At 38.2% G+C, this 23220-nt stretch overlaps 1 protein-coding gene across 1 annotated transcript in view; it reads right to left on the bottom strand.

The window, feature by feature from the left end:
- Positions 1 to 16556, bottom strand: part of adamts3 (ADAM metallopeptidase with thrombospondin type 1 motif, 3) — a 139325-nt gene extending 122769 nt beyond the window's left edge. Inside the window, exons 1-3 of the mRNA XM_063898319.1 lie at positions 16426 to 16556; positions 16038 to 16059; positions 9485 to 9915 (exon numbers count right to left, since the gene is read on the bottom strand). Of these exons, the coding sequence (XP_063754389.1) occupies positions 9485 to 9915; positions 16038 to 16059; positions 16426 to 16485 (513 nt within the window). The 5' untranslated portion in view covers positions 16486 to 16556. The remainder of the gene's footprint in view (positions 1 to 9484; positions 9916 to 16037; positions 16060 to 16425) is intronic.
- Between the last annotated feature and the right edge of the window lie 6664 nt (positions 16557 to 23220).

Here is a 23220-nt window from a genome sequence, read left to right on the forward strand (position 1 = left end):
TATGGAAACAAATGAGAGAGGCTGAAGCAGTATTTCATGGTTGCTTTGAGACATTTATAGGCAGCTCACAGTTTGTTTGTCCTGGTACTTCGCGGTACTTCATAATTCAGCTGAAAGAGCGCAAAGTACACAGAGCTGATGATCCATAATCCTGACAAATTGAAATAAAAAGGTCACCTCTGAGCCACAGAGATGTATGGCATCAAATGAAATGCATTCCAATACGAGCAATTAAATCACAATGTGTCACTGATGCAACGGTAATAAGGGGGATGTCACTTTCCGTTTTAATGCCCCTGATCTCGACTCTTGTGATAATTACTGCATTTTTGTTCATGCGTAACACAGCTATAGCTGCAGCTTTTTTTTGTTGAAAAAGCGCAGCATTCCTCTTGCTTTTTGCCAGTCAAAAACATAAACTAAAGTATCAAATGAAACTGTTGGTTGATTGCTATTTCAAAGTTTGTTCCCACACTCACAGAGCTGTGCACTAGAGAAGTATTCATCAAGGTCAATCAATCTTTAATATCATGATTTTATATTAAAGTACTCTGTAGACTTTAAATGAAGTTAGGGCATCATCTTTGACCTGGTGTAACAAAATAATCTCATCTCAAAGGTCCATTTAGTAGATTCTCACAGGGTCGACTCTTATTTTACTCAAAACCACAGACATCAATCTCATAATGGCGCCAAAGGGAATGAGGACCATCTTGAGCAACATAAAGGTCTTCCTAAATGTCATACCAATCAATGAGATAGTAGAAATATTTAAGTCTATACCAAAGTGGTAGACCGCCATCGCCCTCCATACAGCTCACCTCGCTTAAATGGAATATAATGCACGTCCTAATGTGCTCTAAACTCTGAGACACACCATCGGTGAAATGAGTTCCGCAGTGCAAGTGTGTAATATTAACATCACAGAGAGTAAGTAATGGTGTCAGGCGTGGGCTCCTTCCAAGAGGACATATTAAGAGTCATCCAAAACCATTATTCAGCACCATGCCCGCATCAATGTGAGGAGTAAATTCAAGCTCACTGTTGGCTTAACATATTTCAATATCCTTCTCTGAAGGCTGAACGAAATATAAATAAAACCCACTTCAGACCTTTGGGCTCCAATATTGTTATTATTATTGTTCATCACAGTGTGACTCGCCCCAAAAAGATTATTCATTTGTGCTCTTCCATCATTTCCCTAGCTGGATCAAAAATGGACACACAGATTATGTCTTGACTCCTTAAATCCAAAAATACACAAGACATGGGAAGCTTGCCCTTCCCCTTTTTGCCTTTCAGGCCTCAACAATAAAATATCTGCAGTATGTGAACCATCAAGGAAACCCTGTGAGCACATGAGTGTACATAAGAAGAGGCCAGATTTGAACTTAAGAGTCACGTAAGAGGAGGAGGAGGATGGGAATGATGAAGTCGACACCACTTCTCGAGGTCAGTTACATTCCACATTTTTTTTCTCAAAGAGTAGGTTTAAATCCACAAGAAAATAAAGAAAAAAACATCCCCAGCTTCGTCGCACCCGCTGACTATTAACGATGGACGTACTGTACTCGTAAAACCACGTCCTTTCACAATAAAGTCCTCCATAACAAACAGACCAGGTGTGCTTTAAAGATCAAACGCTGTCATTATATATTGCAAAAGAAGCAACTGCTTTCATAGAGCCTAAATTTCAAAAAGAGTGTATAAGTTGACAAGACAGTCCTTGCCTTTAAAGATGTTACCAGCTTGTATGTCACACGGTAAATATCAAAGAGTGTCACAGAGCGTTTCTGAACCAAACAAGGCGGTTTCTCAGGGAAGGAGACGTTTCACAAAGCGGACAATCCGCTGCTGCTGCTGCTGCTGAATCTTTATATTCAGATTACAATAAATACGATGTTGATGTTGTTTAAAAACAAACGCTCAAATATTAACAACAATTTCATCATCAACTTTTTTTTTCTTCTTAAGGAAGATACATAAAGAGAAGGGTCTAAAAAATCTACATTATTCTGTAGTAGATCAATTATGTAATATGTCATATTGACACTGCGTCTTAATAACCTCAAACTTATATTGGCTTTTCTGTACCAGCAATATATCTGCAATGAACTGATATCAGTGGATAAATGCCTAATTTATAAGACTAGCTCTATCAATAGATTAAACTTTAGAAACTATGCAAACTTAATGCTCTGCATTTAAAATCAGCCATCATTCAACCATTTAAGCTAACTGTCAGTCCATTAGTGTGCCAATTCATAAAACTGCACAACAAAGACAAACAGTTGGATCGTGAACACAAGCTTTAGTTTACCCAATGAGGCTCTGTAGACCAATATCTCATAAATTCAGTGAGAACAAGTCACAGACAGTTTGTGGGATTATTTTGGGCATAATTGTACAGCGGTGTGTGATGACAAGAAAAAAAAGCCCATTTGATTTTGAATTGAATAAGGGTGGTTTGTAACCGGGCTCTATTGAAACATTTACAAAGAAACATTTCTTAAGAAATTCATCACAAAATAGCCATATGGTTAAAGGGTTTGAAATGTGTTTCTGCCACAATGCCTTTCTTCTTCTTTAATCCTTTCAAACTGTGAAAAAAGATAATAAATAGATACCAAGTGAAATTGAAAAAAAAACATCAGTAAGACCATCTTGACTTTGAGCTATAAGTCCCCTTAATATTTAACTCTGCTAATGAGATGAAAATGAATCTGGTTTTGTAACAAAAACCATGAATCACTGGAGGGAACATGAGACAGAAATGGGCTAATCGGTGACAGACTCAGCTTTGCAGCATATTTGAACGTGGCCTCTGCTGTGACCCTGACAGATCGGTTCTGCTCAGCACATGAGATTAAAAAAGGCAGAAAACAGATCTCCACGCTGATTTGTTTCATACACTTTTACCAAGAAACCCCTTTCCCTGGTCTCTCTGACATGCATGAATGTTGATGGCTGACTCCCACACAGGCCAGCAACCCTCACCCTCTCCTCACCCCCACACTCTGCTACTGCTGCTGAAGCAGAGGAGGTATATGCCTAATAAGCATTAAGCAGTCAAGCTGCCTGCCTGCCTGCCTGCCTGCCTGCTGCAGTAAAGACTTCCAGACAGCAGCCTGGCTATAATTAACAAACAGTAAAACACACACCTAGAGAGGGCTAAGGCTACCACTTGAGATCAAAGACCACTGGCCCTCAACGACAGGCTTTTTCATCAGCAACCACTGGTTTGGCAACCGTTTGATCTCCAGTCATGCAGCCCTACATGCTTTGCATTTAGGCTGCGAAGTAACGTGAGGAGAAAATATAATCACATTTTGCATTAGAACCTGCCAGGAGACCGAATAGTTAAGGTGGAGAGGAAAGTATAATATACTTCTTTAGTGTTATTGTAGGAACCACAAGGCAGTGTAGGTTGAATTGATTTTTATCCAATTACATATCCATAATTGTTTTGTTTTTTTCCAGCTGTGAAAGAACACTGATTATGGCACTTGACATAGCACACAGTACATTAGCCCAGTGACGTTGGAAGCTCAAGTTTTCAAAAATAGTTAAGAACAAAAATTGAGAGGCACAAATAAACTGTCAAGAGGGAAAAAAAGACTGTTTGGGGTAGAACAATAGGTTATATTTTCCAATATGATCCTTTCAGTTTTCACTAATATTCATACCATATGAAGGGAAAAGGTGGTTTTCTCTTAGATTTCAGTTCATTTTTTACTTAGGTCAATCCTAAATGAGGTGTGTCCTAGGAGTAATTTTCAATTGTAAACAAATGTTCGGGACGCAGAGCACTGTTGGGCATAATTGTAACGTGCTCATCACAGTACATGCAGTGCAAAGTAGCGGTGGGCATTGAGTGCTATAATCCCCCACAGATCCATAAAAAATAAATAAAAAATCAACATTTGGTGGGGTCGACCCACACTGTAAGGAATAATTTAGTTCCAGGTTTCTTTAATGTTAAACGTGATTGAAGTGACCCATAACATACATTACTGGACAGCGGATTACGTTAACATGTCTGTTACCAACTCGACTGAAAAACACTGACTAAAGCAGTGTCTCTCCTGTAGCTGTACACTTGCAATGCCAACAGGAAGCCCCAGGACAAAACTTATATATCTAAATGCCAAATCTAAGCAAGTGTTTTCCCTGTATATTAGTTTGTGGCGGACCGCCGTTAAATAATGCGGAGCACTGCCATGAGTCAATGAAAGAGCCATGTGTCTGTGGTTAATTGAAAAGTCCATAATACCCATCCAGTCTGAAGTAATAACAGCAGGATAGCGGGAGGGTACGTTTTCTAAACTTCTACGGTCCATTTCACATAATTACATTCAAAACTGAGTTAGACCAAAACAGATTAGACCAAACGCCGAACTCATCAAGCTCCGCAACAGGTTGTGCACTTCTAAACTTTGCCAGAGCGGCAGTGGTGGGCAGGGCGAGAGGCCACAAAGCGTAGCTGTGCTTACAGACACTTTTATTTACATTTCTTCAGTTAGCAATACCATTTGTATCATGGCAGAGTGTTTGTACAAATGTTAAAACAGGTCTAGAAGGACACTTTAGTATTTCTACTGCAAAAAGCAAGATTCCAGGATTTGATCTTACATTTTGCGTGATTGATTGAAAAAAAGACATTGTTTGCAACCAGCAGTAGTCTTTTTTAAAGCAGCCATCAAGTGGGAAATCCCCACTCTCAGTGTTTTGTTTTGTCGGATAATCGCTGGTTGGGTTTACTTTTTTTTTAATGTATTTACGCCTTGGGAATAGTTATGACGAGCTGTGGTATTGATTGGAATAAATTGTTTAGTGTAAGTGCTGTTGAAAAGTACAATGAATAAAATCTTTCAGGCATCCACTGTGCAAAGCGACAGACTTTTGAGGGCTGTTGGCGTCTTCAAAGTGACATCCTGCCACAACAGTATTTACAAAGCAGAACTCACATCCTGTGTGGCCCCCTCTCAGCCCCGAATCTCCTGTGAGTTTCAACTATAAATGTCTTGGAGGGACTAAACCTGCCCACCAAGTGATGAACTGCTTCCTTCTGCTGCAATCAAAGGAAATGGCAAAATCCTGCAGTGCCGAGCTGAGGATTAAAGGTCAGACTGACATTATCTTTTCTTTTAGGGAGATAATTAGGACTTTGCACAGAGGCGCTGCAGTTGGTCAGTTCGAAAAGGAAGTAGGTTTTTTTGACTGCTGTTTTAGGTTCTGTCAGATCACAGTGAATGACTCTGGCATTCAAATGCTGCTGCTGCTGCATGATAAAACATCAGCACAACAAAGAGTCGCAAATGGGGAACAGAATGTTTGCTTCAACAGAAAAAAGGCATTGTAATGAATAGATGAAATTACAAATTAAAACAGTAACAAATTGTCTCATGAGTGCCCGAGCGAGCCCTTTCTCTACTTCAAAAAACTCTTCACATAAAATGATATACAATTCAGAAAGGCTTTGAAGGGAGTTAAGAGCCTAGTACGGCGTAAACAGAAACAAACTCTGAGAATAACTGTGCACATTTGTTTTGACGTTTAAGTGAACTATTTTACACATACAGATGGATCCATTATTGGAACTGGAAAAGAATCCATCAAAAAAGAAAGTTCTTGGTTTGATTTGGACCATCATGATTTTTTGACCATCGTGCTATGGTATGATGGGGATGATACTGTCTCTCTCACTTAATATAAATCATTCAACAAATCAAGATTTCTGAAAGGCAGAGCCGTGGACAAAAGAAAAACAAGACATCACGAGTCATGCAACAAGGTATGACTCAGTATATACGTCTATATACTCCCCTGGAGTGGAGTACACAAGCTGGGCGCAACACTGGGCGTACTGTAACTCTACTTCCGACGTGGAACCAAAGGTTAAGACCAAGCTAAAGTTATGAATACTGCACCAGTTAGACTTAAGCTCTGTATGCGTTGCGCCTGGGTGAACCTTTACGCCTAGTATGGAGCAGGCGTAAATTGGAAAGACAGACTAGTATCCATAGTAACAGAAAACAAGCAAGAAGGAAAATAACGACAGCAGTGCGTCTTGTTTACAGGTTTAACAACAAAAGGGCATTAAGACGAGAAAGAGTTGTCCGTGATCGAACAAACCCACTGGACATCTATTCGGACAGTGAGCTGATAGAGAGGTTTCGTTTTCGGCAGACAAGCCATTTTTGAACTAATCGAGGAGTTCTCCCCTCAAGCTGGTGCACTCCACTCCTGTATGCCAATTAGCTTTTAAATAGCAAATGACCTTTACATGTAATTTCTTCCCTACATGGTTACCTGTCAGATGTCAGCAAAATCTGAATTGCAAAGCTATTGTTATTTGTTCATTGTTCACAACACTATTTTCAGATAAATGACAGGAAGTGCGAACTATCTATACTAATCCTGCATCATTATGTAAATGTTATTCCAAATAACCCAGGTTGTGGATGCTGCTGCTTTTCACCTCAAGCTAAAAACATTGGGTGTTATCTTGAACTCTGAGGAGCAGGTTAGGTTTTTTTCCACTATTTCTCAAAACATACCCATGAACTTATAAGTTGGACTTTTTGATCATGTCTACATGATCGGTAGCAAGGAAAGAGGAAGAGTTTGTTAAGAGTTGTATTACTCTTTCCAACTGATGACATCTACTGTATCTATATTCCCGCCTCCCTCAAAAACTCTTTCCACATTTAACCCCAAACCATTCTATTTGTAGATGTCTGGTTGTTTTTTAGAGTGTTTCAAATGTTGTTTGTGTATTAAGTTTTAGATTTGGCAGCTTATTATTTCATGATCTAATTTTGCCACCATGGTGGATTTGAGAACATTTCACCTCCCTTTAAGAGCTTATTCAAATTACAAACATCTTTAGGAACTTTAAACAGTCCATTGTATATTAAATGCAGGCTTTTAAGTTGCATTTATTAGCTTGAAATGCTCTGTTTAATTATTCATGATTGATTTGCCTTGTATGTGTGAAAAGCACTTTATAAGCTCATGCACTTGGGGGTTCTGAATAAATTACCATCAGTATTACAGTGTTTTACAGAGAGGAAATGAAAGAAAATATTTCAGTTATTATAAGGAGCTTATATTTCAATCTGCTGAGTTAAAGTGTTTAGCCTTCATCTGGGAAAGTATTGTGTTGGTTTTCCTGACATCAAATGATGGTAGTTTCAAGTTTCATACAAAACAACACATGTCAGCTTACTTCCAGTGTATCAACCTGTTTAAATGTTCCAAGAAGTCAGACAATTTTTCACGGAAAAGTCCTCCCACCACTAAAACAAAAAAAAGCAAAGGTCAGTATCACTCACTCGCTATAGTTTTTAGCTTGCCAGAAATACTTTTCTAAACCTCACACTCCCACACCTGCCAGTTAGAATTTCCCTCTACATGTAATACCTTGTTGCTAGTGATGTAATGTGAGAGAATAAAGTGAATCCCTGCAGTGCACCTTGGGCCATCTGTTAAGGACACACACATCTGAGAAAATGTAGACAGCCAGGCTTTGCATTCATGTTGTTTCACATTGAATTAAGTCCATGAGGCTCTCACTATCTTTCAACCATGTGTCGCTCTTTTCAGGGGTCCTGAAGAAACCGCTTTCACAAGTGTTTCTTTTCTAATAGCATTGAATGCTAGGCTTGATGTTGGAAGGAGGTCTGAGAAAACTTATCTGTACAAAAGTAGCATGTCTGCTACTGAACACATTCAGATAAATACTTATGAGCAGTTGTAATTCAAAGAACAAGGCTGTTGTTTCTTTTTATAATAATAATCCAAACTTCCAAGATGCTAAAACTAACAATGAATTTATCATAATGAGTATTGTCTGTGCATCCTCTTTTGAAAAAAATGACGGGGTAAATAGTTTGCAGCCACAGCTCAGTGAAGCCTAGGCACAGAATGCAGGATATTACAAGTCCTGCGTCGAACCTAAATGTGAGTATCAAATGACAATCCGTCAAATAGTCACTGACATATTTCACTCAAACCCAATGAAATGTGAAGCTTCTGGCGGCACGAGAGAAAAAGACTCCAAAATCAATAGGATTCCATGTGTGGGAGCCAAAAACATCTGTCCAAAATGTTATGCCAATCCATATGGTGGATGTGCAAATATTCCACTGGATAAGGGATACATTTGGCTTGCTGGTGGCACTTTGTGTTTTACGGAGCAAATTGCCTAAAATGAAAGTTATAGTTTCAGCCTCTGAGTAAGCAAAGGTTTGCTAAGTTCTGTGACATGCATTTTATTCTTAAAGGGAAATATACATGTATGGCCAATGTGTTGTGATTGACGGGTTGCAAAGCTAAATAGCATTTTTAATTCAAAGCCAATTCTAACTTTTTCTCCCGAATACGCTACATATCTCTGGAACTAACTCCAAGTAAACTACATGTTTCCTGCAGATCTCACTTGTTTTAAATCAAGACAGAAATCATTCAATTTTTCCACTGCCTTTAATTCAATCAAATAACTTGTCATATCCTGTGCTGCACTGTAACTTGTTCTCTTGTGTTTTATACCTCTCATTCCATTTTAGCTTGATTTAATTTCTATCTGTGTATTCTCCAGGCTTTTTAAATGTATTTAAAGACTCCCTACTTTGGTTTTTTTCAGTTGTTCTTTTCTGTAGTGTGTTTTATAGGTTTGTGTGCACGTAAATGTTCTGCAAAGGCAAATATTGCAAAGTTTCCCTATTAAAACATGTAATCATGTCACAGTAGAGGCTCAAAAAACACTAATGAAACCTGAAGATGAGGTTAATAGGGCCCCTTCAATTGTCATTTCATTTTTTTCTGTTGCACTATTGCTCAACGCTTTTAAATGGGGTTTTTTTTCTAAAAACATTTTAACATTTCATGAGTTGTATCTATTCTGTGGTAAACAAATGTAGAAATTCCATATAACAATAAAAGATAAAATAACACCAGCATTTTCTTTAAATGGATGGTGAGTTGCAGCACTCTTTGTGATGCTTTCAGCAGAAGACTTCATTTGAAAGTGTTCGGGGCTAACTGAGTGTCTTCTATGAAAGCAGAGATGTTGTCTTGGCCACTCTCAGAGATTTTGGTCCAGGTCATTCCTCAATTACTGTTCAAGTGTTTTATGAGGGGTAATGGGGAGGATAGGACTGCAAGCTTTTGTGGAGCACAAAGGGTAACCATGTTTTATGTTGGGAAGAGGTTGGGGGAGAATGCGTTGGTTTGTGGGTGCAATGGGTGGCCACTGACCCGTTACAAACATCTGTACAAAAAGCTATTCCGTCTGCCCAGCTGAAGAATATCTCAGAGAACAGTGTGCCATAAAAACGCTGAGTGCTGACGTAAAGAAAGGAGTTATGGACAGCTAAAATCCATTCGAGTAGAGTTAAAAAGGTCACGAAACTTTTGTACTGAAAAGACAGGGTTCGAGGGGGTGGAGGAGAGAGAAGCTTTACAGCCGAGGAAGACTTACCAGTCCGTCACAGTTGTTAATGGCAACCGAGGCCCCGGGTACATCTGTGATGTCACCGATGAAGGTGCAGTCTGTCTTCAGCAGCTCACGGTGCAGTATCCTCTCCGCCCCGTTGATGGCTTTAGTCTGGTTGCTGCTAGCACCACCATTGCCATCGCTGGCATTCCTAAAGTCGTGGATCTCATCGTGCCACTCCACCATCGCGCCCGGGGCCACCAGCCTGTTGTTCGGGCGCAGACGGAGGTGGAACTCCTTCCCGAAGGCGGAGATGTTGAAGAAAAGCTTCTGTTCAGCTTCACCAGCAGAGAACACCTCCCTCTTGACGCGCTGCTTGTGAGTGGCAGAGAGCAGGTGTGACAGGTAGTGTCCGTGAGAGTCGGTGCTGAAAGGAGTGACGAGGCCGTATTCCTTCAGCCGGCTCCTCAGCTGGTCTGCAAAACACAATGAGACCTTTACTTTTTCAAGGCGGAGGACACACAGTAGTGCAAGTTGTTCTTATAAAACAAACATGTCTCTTTGAAGACAGGGGTTCGTCTTGTGTCCTTTTTTGACTGGATCTAAGAACAAATGCAACATATATAATGTTTGTTCTTCCATTTTAATCTCTAGTGGGGAGAAACATGTTCATATTATTTTCTTTATCTGACCAATGGCTCAAAACATAATGGCACATAGTGTAAAGTCATACAGTAAATCCTCACATTTGAGAAGGTTGGAAATATGGTATATTTAGTACTATAGATTAGTTTTTGACATGTTATTCATGCACAGTATCTAACATCAAGTCTTTAATGAGGCTTTAGGCAACTATTTGTATTACTACTATCCTTAAAATCCTTTTACAAGAAAACATTCAAATGGACAAAACAGGAAGTTTTTGATTTGCAAAGACTTTAGAAAGCTATTAAAGTATCATATCTGAACTAGTTTGATCCTCTATCCTAAAAAACGTTAGGCCTAGCTCACTCATTTACACACGCCGAATACAAGGTTTTTGATCTAGACTTTAAGCTGGCATTTTTGTGATCAGCTTGTTTTGCATAGGCATGTTGGGCCAACACATTGCTCTTCAACGCCATCAAAAATGGCCATAATTTCATCAATAAAAATGCCAATATCTCTTATAAGCAATAATGATCTCAGCATAGAAAAAAAAAAATCAGCTTTCCACAAGATATAAGATGACATACTGGATTCTCTCAATATTGTCTTGGCAAATTTCTGCATTCACCCTCAGGCTCTCGTAACTGGCTAATATGCGGTCAACTCAATCTGCGGGCCTCGAAAGCACTCTCAGCTTTAAGGAAATTTACACCCATGCTTAGATAGCGTTCCCTTATGTGTGCAATAGCAGACACATTCAAAAATACTTGGTCAGTTTTGGTAGGTAAAAAATGTAGCATGAATACCGAAACCTTGTAATTATGTTTTAGGTTTTGACTAGAAGACATTCAAACAGGTGTCAACTGTGAAATTACACGTCTGAGGGACATGCCATACCTTACAAATCATAGTGTGCACGCTGTGTAAAGAAAAGAATCACGTACTTGATGAGCATTTGAGAAAAAACATGGAAATATCAAAGAGCCATTTAGATCACAAAATGATGCACATTAAGCTGTGAGGGAGGAACGGAAGCTTTATCAGTGATTTTGTGAGGTTTTTAATATCTCCACAACAAAAGCAAACTGCAGGCCCGTGCCTGGTTTTGAAAATGAAAAAACATCAAAAGCCTTCTTCTTCAGGGGAAAATACCTCAAAGTTACATCTCGCTAAGTTTGCTCTCTCTGCAAACATGAATGACAGAGTTACCAGTTTGATACGTATATTGAATAACTTGTCCAACACGTGTAGAGCTGATGTAAGTTCAGACAGTGTATTACTACTTCCAACCCAGTTAACTATTTGCAGTTAAGCTGGTGTGAGAATCGGCTCTATTTATTTGAGATAAGTTAAAGGTTGGGTTATCAATGCTTGTATAATTTCTCTGAAAAACAAAGACTATGTTCTAATACCTGATTTTTATTGTATTTATTTTATTTTAGTTAACAGCCCCAAACACTGCCATTGCAAATATAACAACAAATGTGCCAGAACAAATGCAAGTGCTCTACTGAAAGGACTGGCTGCAGTTCAGAAGTTCACCATCCTCATAGACGTCACCCTGCTCAAAATCGTTGACATGTTGACAACACATGCACAGCATTTAAAAAACATTTATCAACTTCAAACTTGTGAATATATCTTGATCCTTGGGGACTGAACTGAAGACTCAAGAGGCATACATTTTTATTTTGTAACATACCGCAGGTCTTTTTGATCAAATTGATAATGGACGGTTCTATTGTGTGTGTCACACAGCAGCCACTGAGGGGCTTCATCATCGAACAGCAGTATGAGACGATATCATGGGCCAATTTCAGTAGTTGAATCTATTTCAGCTCACAATAGGGAACTATAATACAGTTTGAAGGTGGTATTACTTTGCTCTTTCAGGAAATTAAATAATAAAAGAAGGAAAATAGACCTACTGTTGTTCACTGTGAAGTGCCAAAAGCTTGTCTGATGGGACTTTCAAAATAAAGGCTCCTCTGAGAGATGATTTCAATAACCATTGTCTTTGCACTGATGATTTTAGATTATTGATCATTAAAAATCGGACCATTTCATAGCACTTTTACTCCCTTAGTTAGTTAAATTACAAAATTAATTTAGAATGAGTCAACTTAAATTTTTGGTTCCACATGGGACACAAAAATGACTTTTTCCATTGATCTGTATTGGAAAAGTCATCTGTTTATCTGACCCATCAGTCCTTCTTTTCGACCTGCCATATGGGGACCATTCTCAACAATCTAATAGTGACGCAGGTGAGTTTACACATTGGAATAAGTTGAAAGCCTGATAAATGTATGCTAAAGGCCAAACAATCCTGCATACATTGACAGTATTTTGCATATAAATAGTCATATAAAAATGTTATTTAGATAACAGTTAGGCATTTCTAATTAGTCTGACTAAACAACTCTTTCTTGTATTATAAGTATCGTCTGTTTGTTTTTTGTCAAATGTGGACCTCATAGTCTAAAATAAAATGAATTGCTTGTTCAAATATTATTTTTGTTCAGCAGAAACTAATTTCTGATTCTTACATCCTTAACCAACCAGAATACAGAGTGCAAAGTTTTGTGAAGTGTTGCAGAGTCAGTTTCCAGGACAAAGAGCAAAAGTTAAAGTGGGGTCCCTTACTGCAAGTACAGCCCATTGGGGTTCATGTTCTGCTACTGTTAGAGGATAATATTGATCTATCCTACTTTGCTTTATTAGATAAGCTGTGGTCTTCACAGACACCAAATCTCAACTCACTAGGACAGTTTGTAGCAAAATGTTACACAACTCACATCAACCTTCACAAAAAGACAACATGAGAAAACTTTTTGGAAGAAAGTTGTGAATGTCTTCAGTAGAGTTAAAAAAAACTGGAGTCAAGGAGCCACCTGTACCATACATCTCAGAGACCTGACACATCAATCTGTCCTTAAAGACCTACGCTGGCTGATAAACTGGTTTCTACATTGCCTCAATTTGAAAACCTGTGAACATCAACACTCCACAGAGTCCTTTGGCAGACCAAAACCCACCACTTTTATGCTGCTATGAACATGATTACACCGGGTTGCCATACGCCTAGGTTTTCAATGTGTCCCCTGAAAGGCAAATGTGTTCATGCTGTTCATAATGACCTCATGTGAAGGCCGGGAAAAAGTCTCCAGTTGTAGAACGGGAAAAGACATGATGAATTGTGAGCACCAGAAGTGTGGGGGATAAAAAAAAGCCTGCTTTCTCTCACACCTCTGCATGCCTTTAAAGCCCAGTGAGGCGATTTGTGACAATATAAATAAATTATTATCCAACTTTCAAAAACCAGTGTAAACTCTGTTTTATTTCATACCAAGCCAATGGTTATATGTAAAATGGGCATGATTGTTGGATCGTCTGATGGCTCCAGTTTCAGATGCTTTAAGAAAATCTGATAAGAACTTTGAGTCAGTAATATATTGAAATAAAATTAAATTCAAAAAGTAAAGTTTACTTAAACTTAACTCATGCTAGACTGGTTTGCTTTAATTATCTTAATATTTTCTTACTTTTTTAAGTCAAATCTTAAAAGGAATTATTTTTGGCTGCCGTGTTGCTCAGTGTTTAGAGCTAGTGGCCAATAAACTGCTCAGTCCCTCCTGCGGACACAGGTTTGATTTAAGCCCACGATGCCTTTTTTGGTTTCATCCTATGCATCTCCCCTTTTTAACACTGTCAATGGAAATTAAGGCTAATCTGCCCCCAAAAAAAGGTGCCTGTTTTATCCTGATGAGTGCAACCTGTTCATTAGAAGGTGCATGCTCATGAGATGTCATCATTTGCATCATTCTTCCTGTTGTCCTCTATGTGGGTGTAGTCCAGACTGTAACCGTTATTTTGTAAAACTCTCCCAATATGTTTAAGGTTACCTGATGACCTTGAATGGTTTTAATTAAGGTTAGGGTTGGAGTTGAGTTTCATTACCTGCTTCCAGCAGACATTTACACATTTAGCAGCGTCAGTTATTGGGTTATTAGACCAATAATAATTAGAAATTGCACATACTAAGGTTGTACTATGACTGAAATACAGAGGACATACGAAGTTGCTAAAAAATGTGGGTTGTCAAGGTGACGTAACAGCAGGTTTAGGGAGTAACAGACTACATGTTACGGGATTACATAATCAGGATACAAAAAAAGGTAACTATTAATTTACAGTTACATTACGACATAATAAGATTATAGTTACATTTCTAAAATTGGGGATGACTAGGAAAACTAGGATTACTGGGAAAGGAAAGGTTGGGGCTCTCTGCTGGAGCTGTTACCTCCGCGACCCTGACGGAAAAGCAGGAGAAGATGGATGGATGGATGGATGGATGGATGGATGGATGGATGGATGGATGGATGGATGGATGGATGGATGGATGGATGGATGGATGGATGGATGGATGGATGGATGGATGGATGGATGGATGGATGGATGGATGGATGGATGGATGGATTACTAGCAGAATAACAATGTTAGTAAAAAACTAAAAAGGGCATATAGTGTTTGTTGTACAAAATCCGACTTAATTTCTTCTTTGTAAACTGTACTGTTCTGTAGGCTAATACTTTAAGTGTGAATCTAGATGCCTACTGCCTGAATTTTCTCTATGGTTTTCACTTTATGTGGTTCATTACTTCTTTTTTAATTCAGTGGGTGAACCTATATGTTCCTAAAATAATGTTGGAGCTTAACTTTAAATATTAAACTAAAATGGAGAATGTTAGCTCAGATTTTATTTCAGCTTTTTTAAACTGTAGTATGCGCTCATGAATATGCTAAAAAAGAAAAGGAAGGTTTATACATTTTTTATCCTAAATATCTTGGTTTCTTCTTCTCTATGGTCATATTGTGTTGTTGTCTTACTAAACTCCATCTTATTGATATTTGTTTTTTCTTCTGTATTTATTTGCATTGCATTTGTTATTGAGGTAATCCAAAAGTAACGCAAAGCTATCAGATTACATTACTTTTATATTTTGATACTCAGATTACGTTACTGATTACATTTTTTTACAGGTAACTATTAATTGTAACGGTTTACATTTTTTAAAGTTACCCTCACAAGCCTGCGTAACAGGTACAGAGACAGATGACTGAGTATAATAAAGTAACTGATGGTACACTTGAACAGCTAAAAGACCTACTGTTTTCAAAAAGGAATTTTCTTCATGACTTTATATGGTAAAAGTGTGTGGTTACTTATAAACTGGCATTGGCAATTGGTCGAAAAAGCTATAATGGCAAAGATCCTATATTGTGCATCCTTATTACATCCCTAATACACACAATGCTGTTTGGCCAAAATAAATCATGAACTAATCAGATTAGTTTGCAGAACGGTAAATACTCTGGTCATGACAGTATTTATGATATGTACCCAAGAGAAGACATATTGAATGCGACAAGGTTTCATAAATTTCACTTGGGAACTAAATCTGTTCTGCTTTACAAGGCTGATAATGGGCTCAGGAAGAGAGTATAAGCAACACTTCACCATGGGCCCAAGTGGCAGCTGTCATCTTGCTGTGTGAGGGCCCTAAAGGTGGTCAGAAGATAACGGCGGGTGTAAAAGGATCCTACGAGGACGCTGTTGTAGCTCACTTGTTTCTTAACCACAGAATGGATAACAGATGTGCAGGATTTAGAAGTGGAATTTTCTTTCCTGTATAACAAAGCCCTTGAAGCAGTTTGCTCTTCTAACATAAGTGTGTGTGTGCGCGTGTGTGCGTGTAGGGGGAACCGTGGGTGGGTAGCAGAGTGTATATGGGGAGGAGGGGGGGAGTGTATTACAGAGCTCCTCACACACAAACTCCCCTCCCACTTTGATCTCACTGACTGCACCAAGGTTGTGCTCCCGAGTTCACTTTCTCACAACTTCCATGTCATTATTAAAAAGGAAGAGAAATTAAAAAGAACTCACCCTCTTTATCTACTTCACCAGCCTGTAAGAGGGGAGAAAAGAGAAGCTCGTTAAAATGCGGGGAAAGCAAGAAGGAAATCTGACAGTGTGAGATCCCAGTTTACTGTACGCTGCTTGTAAAAAGAAAAACCGAAATAACAAAAATGCCTCTATTTTACTCTTATGTAACAGGCTAAACTTAAGCGTGTGCCGTGTCAATATGTAATTCAAAGAGGAAGCAGTGTGTGTATTAGCAAAGCCTATTTATGAAAGATTGGAGACTTTTAAAAGAAATAACCTGTCGCCGTGTCGGCCCGCTTCTGTGTTGGGTTCACGTTAACGGGACAACAAGCGACACATTTCAGCAACATTTGGGACGAGGCGACAGCGGAGCGGCACGGACACTTACCTTGTCAGCTGAAGTCAATACAAATCCTACTAGTAGCAACGCTAGTGATAGGACAGCCATCACGAGTCTTTAAATGATTCAAAGAAAAAAAAACTTTATCCCAACGTCAAATTTAAAATAAGGACAAAAAAATTCTCTCTACGCAAGCGGCTCATTCAAGAGTTATCAAAGTGGATATGCAGCCTCTGTTTTAAGTCTCAAAAGAATAACATGTAAACGTTTCATTAAAGCAGGAGTGAGGCAATTTGCGACACTTTGTCAGTCAGTGTTTTTTTTTTTTTTTCTGTTTGACCGAAAGTTTCTAGAAAGTTTTTTTGGGTGGAAGTTAGTAGGACATCCCCTCTGCCGCTGGCCGGACAGAGCTGCAGTGTGAAGCTCTTGCAACCTGGCACTTGGCTCCCCTGGCTAATAAACGGCAAAGACCAACCCTGCGTGACGTCACTTCATCCCAAACATATGGAGGGACAGAGGAGGAGGAGAAGGGGGAGGAAGAAGAGCAACCTCTCTGCTAACCTAATCCCATAGGAAAGAGAGTCTGGATATTAATGCCACCGATGTTAAGTAACTAAGTACCTTTAATCAAGTAGGCTACTGTACTAAAGTACAATTTTGAGGGACCTGTACTTTACTTGAGTATTTACTTTTGTTGCTACTTTGTACTTCTACTCCACTACATTTCAGAGGTAAATAGTGTACTTTTACTCGACAACATTAATTGTGTACCTTTAGTTACTTTGAAAATTTGGATTGATGATGTGAAATACAATCGACACTTAAATAGGACTTTAGTTTCACCTGGAGTAAATTCACAAGATACCCTGCAGTTTACAAAGTCCTTAAAATTAGCTGCACCTTTACCAGCTTTGAGAACACTTTAATGCATCGAAATTATAATCAAAACATATAATATACATTGATCTGAAACGGATCAATCTGCGTAATGAGTACTGAGTTTTTTTAGTTTGTTGCCAATACTTTTGTATACTTTTACTAACTTAAGGTTTTGAATGCAGGACTTTTACTTGTAACAGAGTATTCCTACTCTTTGGTAGTTAAATTTTTTAACCAAGAGCATAATCTGTGTACTTCTTTTACCTCTGATTAATGCTAAGTATGTTATAACTATGATAGCCCCAGTTACGCATAAGAAGATGAGGTGGAAAGTAACAAAATACATTTTCTTAAGGTACTTAAGCATAGTAAATTATCTATACAGTTACTGATACATATGGGACATAAGTATCATGATTATCCCATCCAAAAGGTTACTTCACATTATTGTCAGACACCCCGTTATCCTTTTCCCTATCATGGTACACTCTTTGTTTGTATAACATTACAGACAGGAAACATCCTTTTTTTGCTGAAATCTTATATAAGGGAATCATACAGTACAGCATTAGGTCCCCCCTGCATCAATTAATGAGAAATTATTCCTTACACAAAAGGCGACGTGGTGTGAGGGTGTTCCTTGCAACACAACGCCTGTATATGTGTATGCTTAAGCTACACAGTTTTAAAATAAACTCAGTAAATGAAGTATAATCAAACAATATAGATAAAAAAGATCAAAAGCTATAATAATCAGCAAATAGTATGTTATAGTTAAGCTTCAATTGGTTTGAATGGAAGTTTACACATTATTCACTTTAACACTGTATTTAATTCACACTAGTAAAGTATACATCTACATAGGATACTGTAAAATAAAAGCAACTTATTGCAAACACATTTAAAATTAAGAAATTAAACATTAGATACAGAAGTACAGTTACATTTTGAATAATGTAACTAAAACTATTAATAAAATAGTAAAGACAATATAGCCTAGGCTTGACATTATTGAAGAGAAAAGATATTGACAGCTAGATAAAATCCTTGATTATATCCAAATACCAAACTAGCACTCCCACCAATAGTCGAATAGCCTATGGAGGGGAAAAGACAAGAACATAATAATTACAATTAATTAAATAGACATATTGTGTAACAGATCATTCATTTGTATTTCTTTAATCATTTTGTGAAGTATGGTTTGGGTGTTGACCCTATACGTGTTAATACTGACAGTACTGGCAATCATAATTACAATGCCCTTCCTCATCTGAACACATGGTGGGACAGGAGAACAAGGAGAGCCTACCTCCACAACCCAAACTGAAAAGGACCACTTCAGCAATTACAGGCAATAAAAAAAACAATATGACAAGCACATTAACCTCTATTCAAATCAAACCAGAAGGACTTTCAATTTTGGAAGAAATTGCTGTTTTTGTTTGTCAGAAGTTGATTTTATTTCCGCTTTTTTTTTTCTGCAGAGACATTTCTCATGCATCTGTAAACTCTAAAACATTCCAGCAACTGAATACATTTTAAATGTACCATTTCAGGGCAGTGAGTTTCTCTCTCAGCTGACAGAAAAGCTCCAGGGGGCGAAGTTGCATGTAGCACCAAGAGAGGTGAACATCTCAATGAACTCCCTCATTACTGACTGCAAATCATCTACTTGTTATCCATGTCATGATTTTATAAGAGTGACTCAGTGGCAGCAGGAATTATTTCATTCCAGGCTATCTGAGAAATCTGTGAAACTTTGGGATTCATTAACATAAATGTCTTCAGCGAATGTCAACTTGAGCAGGTACATCAGCCTTGTTTCATCGATGGTTCAAATCCAGCCTTTCTGACATTCATAATTACTAATGACTTCGTAGAACATTGACGTGTGCTAATCCTGCCTACCTGCAAACTGGTTTTCAGTTTCGGAGCAGATGAAGATTGTTCTTGGTTTGATTCCAAAGCAGTAGGTGAGAGGATTCAGGTCTTTTATTTTGTAAAACAAAAACAAAAACAACAATAAAACAAACACAACTAAGGCTTAAACCCCCTGCAGAGAGTCAAAAATATTCAGTAGAAGGGTTTTGAGATGATGATGATGATGATTGGGAGAGCAAAGAAGGAAAAACACTACTTATTTTTGGCTCAGACAATGATTTAAATATAAGTCAAACATATGTAAATAAAACTGAATTGCAATTGAACATTTTTAAATAATAAACATATTTGTTCACTATACAATTATCATTATTTTGTATATCAAAATATTGTTTATGGCCACACAATATTGTCTTGGACATCATTATTTATTTTTTGTATATATCTGAGATGTAGTAGGGAAGAATATAAGAAAATAAGGTATGAAGAAACAAAAAATGGAAAGTTATTTACCTAAAAAGTGTTCTTAAGACATTACTCCAATAAAATATGTATACTTTCCATCTGTTCTTTTGATGTTTCCTTGACTGTTTCTGAAAATGACTGTTAATTTCTGTTGAAGCTTGATTCTGTTCTGATGCTAAACTTTTCTCAGGGGTATTAGCCCAACATTTTGCTTCTATGTTTTTGGACAGAGTTGACCTCACAGAAAACTTAGTTGATTCCTTAACATTGAAAGAAATATTTAGTTGTACTTCACAGACTTTTCAGTCAACTTTTGTAAGAGGCCTGATGGTCATGCTCAAAGGCACCAGCATAGACAAGGGGGAACCTGAAAGAAGATCAAACTAGTCTAACATCAGTCCCGCAGACTGAATTCCCAAATGATGATCAGGGTCCATTTCTTTCATATGTCTAAGTAACAGAGCCAGACAAAACAAGAATCATAATGATATGGATTTTATCTTAGTCAGACCTCTTCATATATCAACCATTAAGAGTGAAACAATTGATCAAATACAAAATGTATGTCAGCTAACCACAGTTTACTTCACTTATAATGTACTTGTTACAAGGCTTGGTTGAATCTGATTGGTAAATTCAACTTCAAACTGTCTGTTATTTATCTATAACACACTGCTGCTGAAGATGCTCTGGTAAGGAAACAATGTGCAGTCATATCAGAAAGAAGTCTGGTCAATTTAGCAATGTCAGCTGAACATCAGAAAACATCATGGAATATGTATTGATGATTGCTGGACTGTACTGAAATAGCAAATGAGTAAGGGTTGAAGGGGTTAAGGGACACAAATAGCTGGACAAAGAACAAAGAAATCACCCAAAGAACACAAACAGGAGGTAAACAAAATACACGGTAGGGGCTCTGGCAGGGTTTCAAGATGACATGATGACATGAAAAATTAAATGTGAACAAACTTGTCAGAAAACATCGATCAGTGCTGTATTAAGTTATGTTGCTGTCACCATTGTTTCAGCCAAACCCCAAACACTATCTCTTTGTAAACATTTTGATTAGATAGCTACCTTGATTTTTGAATTCACAGCATTAACCACATGTTAAATTCTGTAGGACTACCGTAGTCTTTAGGGTACAAGGTGGATTCAAAACCAAGCGTTTTTATCTGACGAGTTGGGGAATTTCATAAACCCAATGAGCCAACAGCTCCAAATGCTGCTCCTGAGAGGCCTCACAGGAAGCGATAAGATTCATCAAGTTCTTTTGGATGTCCAAATGACTGTACCTAGAGCTAGAGTTATTTTAGACTCGAGACTTGGACTTCATTGTGTCTTAAGGCTCATACACACTTAGGTTACACTCAGGTCCTCGGTTAATTCAATGTCACACTGTGTGAGATGGATCTAATATGGAAAATCTTGGTTGCAAACCGTATCAAACCATAATTCTGGTTGTAGGTCAGGTTTTGCTTCTCTAGAAACCCTGACCACTGAAGTTCTAAGCACATTTCTCTCATGAGGAATTATGTCCGACAAATTCAAAGATTTGAGATTTGACTTGAACTTAACTTGGAAACTGACTTCACATCCAAGTGAACCATGACCTGTATAACAAAAAATGATTTGAATATTTTGTCATTACGTTTAAATAAACTTTGTTAATTTGCCAAAATGAACTTGTGCCTTGACTTTCAATTTGCCTATAAGAATTGTTGCTTGACTTGTGTACGCCAGGTTAGATTTAGGACTACACAATTGTCTAAATGTTAAGTATGTCTACTTAAAAAACGATCTATATTGAAATATAAAGAAGTTAAACAATGCTCATATCAATATAGCAATCTTTAAAACGGCATCTTTTTAGCTTGCTCCCGCCAAGTTTGAACACTGACGTCTAGACACATGTTTCATTGAAGAGCCCAAGAATCACCTACTCTGTTTAGACAAACCACAACAAGAAAATGCAACAAATTCATTTCCAAGCAAGAAGTTTCCCCCCTATGGTTTGCAGCGAGAGAATGAACTGTCAGATTGATGGAGCCCCGAGACGCTGTGTGAGTCTGCATCACATATGGAGGACACATGATCATATATCACTGCTTTTATTGGGCACAACGAAAGGGCCGTTAGAGGTCTGTGTCAAGACATTCTGTTCATTTTCCTCTCTCTCTTTGTCTGTCTGAAGTGCGTTGAGATGAAGCCTCCTCTTCATTCTGCTGCAGGACTCATTAAATGACCTGATAACATGAAGGGAAAAATAACAAGCCGTTCCATTGTTGTTGTTTGTGATTGAATCTGTTTTTCACTGGCTTCAAGGCCCGGCCTCAGCTGGACTTTAGGTGAGGTGCCTGCAGATAAGGAAACCTAATTAACTTGCACATCTGCACGCCTCATGGTATTGCCGCCGTGGGAGAGGAACTGACAGTCAGGCAGGGAAAGGTGAGAGAAGCTAGGTGACGGGGGTTGGGTGGAGGCAAGACGAGGGGGAAATAAATGAGGGGTTATGAGGTGCAGAAGTAATGGATAAAAAAAATGGAATATAGTAAGATATGATATCTCAGCTAGGAAAAGAAGGGTTTTTTTTGTCAAGGTTTGTTAGTGTATCAACATCCTGTTCATCCTTGACCAGCCGCAGAGACACAGACCCTTGACTTCCAACATCTGGTTTTCCTCGCAACCGCAGATCCAGACAAATAAGTTGCTGTTACAATTGGCGGAGAATCACATGAGGCTTATTGAAAACAGGCCTGTGCGGATTTCTATGAAGCTAGTGTGATACAAGATTTCACACCAGAAGTCACAGGGGAAGATTTTGTTATTATTTCTTTTGTCATGTTGGTTTTTGGGGAGAAGTGTATCGCCTGAGAGAACAGCTGTTTTCTGCTTACACAGGTGTGGTAACAATGATGTCTATCACTCAAGTAGAACATACACTGTGGGACAAATTAAATTACTCCTGTATTGTTTCACTTGGACATTTTTCTACCAGACATTACTTTTACTTACTTTTAAAATGGGCCCAAAACAACAGCAGTGCTCCTCCCCCTCTATTTCCTGTTTTTAATGCTGTTCCAATAAAACTTCTTCCTATTGTCATTAAATTCTTCATTGTCACTTCTAAGCTGCAGTAAGTAAATCTAATCAGGTAAATAAGTACTATTTATATTTTCTGCCATTTGATACTTCCACTTTACTTTTGAAAGGGGCCTCATTATGCTATTTTTCAGGTTAATATTTATAGTTTGTGCCGCTACTTTGACCTGTTTACATGCTTGAATGTACATTTGGGGATGTGTGTGTCCTTCCCCTCACGTACAATGTGTTGGAGCACTAGCCTATAGAAGCGTAAGTATTCCATAGTGATGTCACTATGTAATGGAAGTAGACAAAAGACTACAATCGAGGCTTTTCAGGCAATAGGGGAGTAATGGAGAGAAACTCCCTTAAGAGGGAACTTTGGGATCCTAGCCTTTGCAGACCATTAACATGCACAAATAAAGGGAAAGTCCCAAAAGCATAATAGGGTACCCTTTAAACTCCCTACATTCATTCGACAACTTAAGTTAGGTGAGTGAATATTTTGAACTTTTTATACTTTGAGTA

The sequence above is a fragment of the Eleginops maclovinus genome, chromosome 12, assembly GCF_036324505.1.
Source record: "Eleginops maclovinus isolate JMC-PN-2008 ecotype Puerto Natales chromosome 12, JC_Emac_rtc_rv5, whole genome shotgun sequence".
Taxonomy (NCBI): domain Eukaryota; kingdom Metazoa; phylum Chordata; class Actinopteri; order Perciformes; family Eleginopidae; genus Eleginops; species Eleginops maclovinus.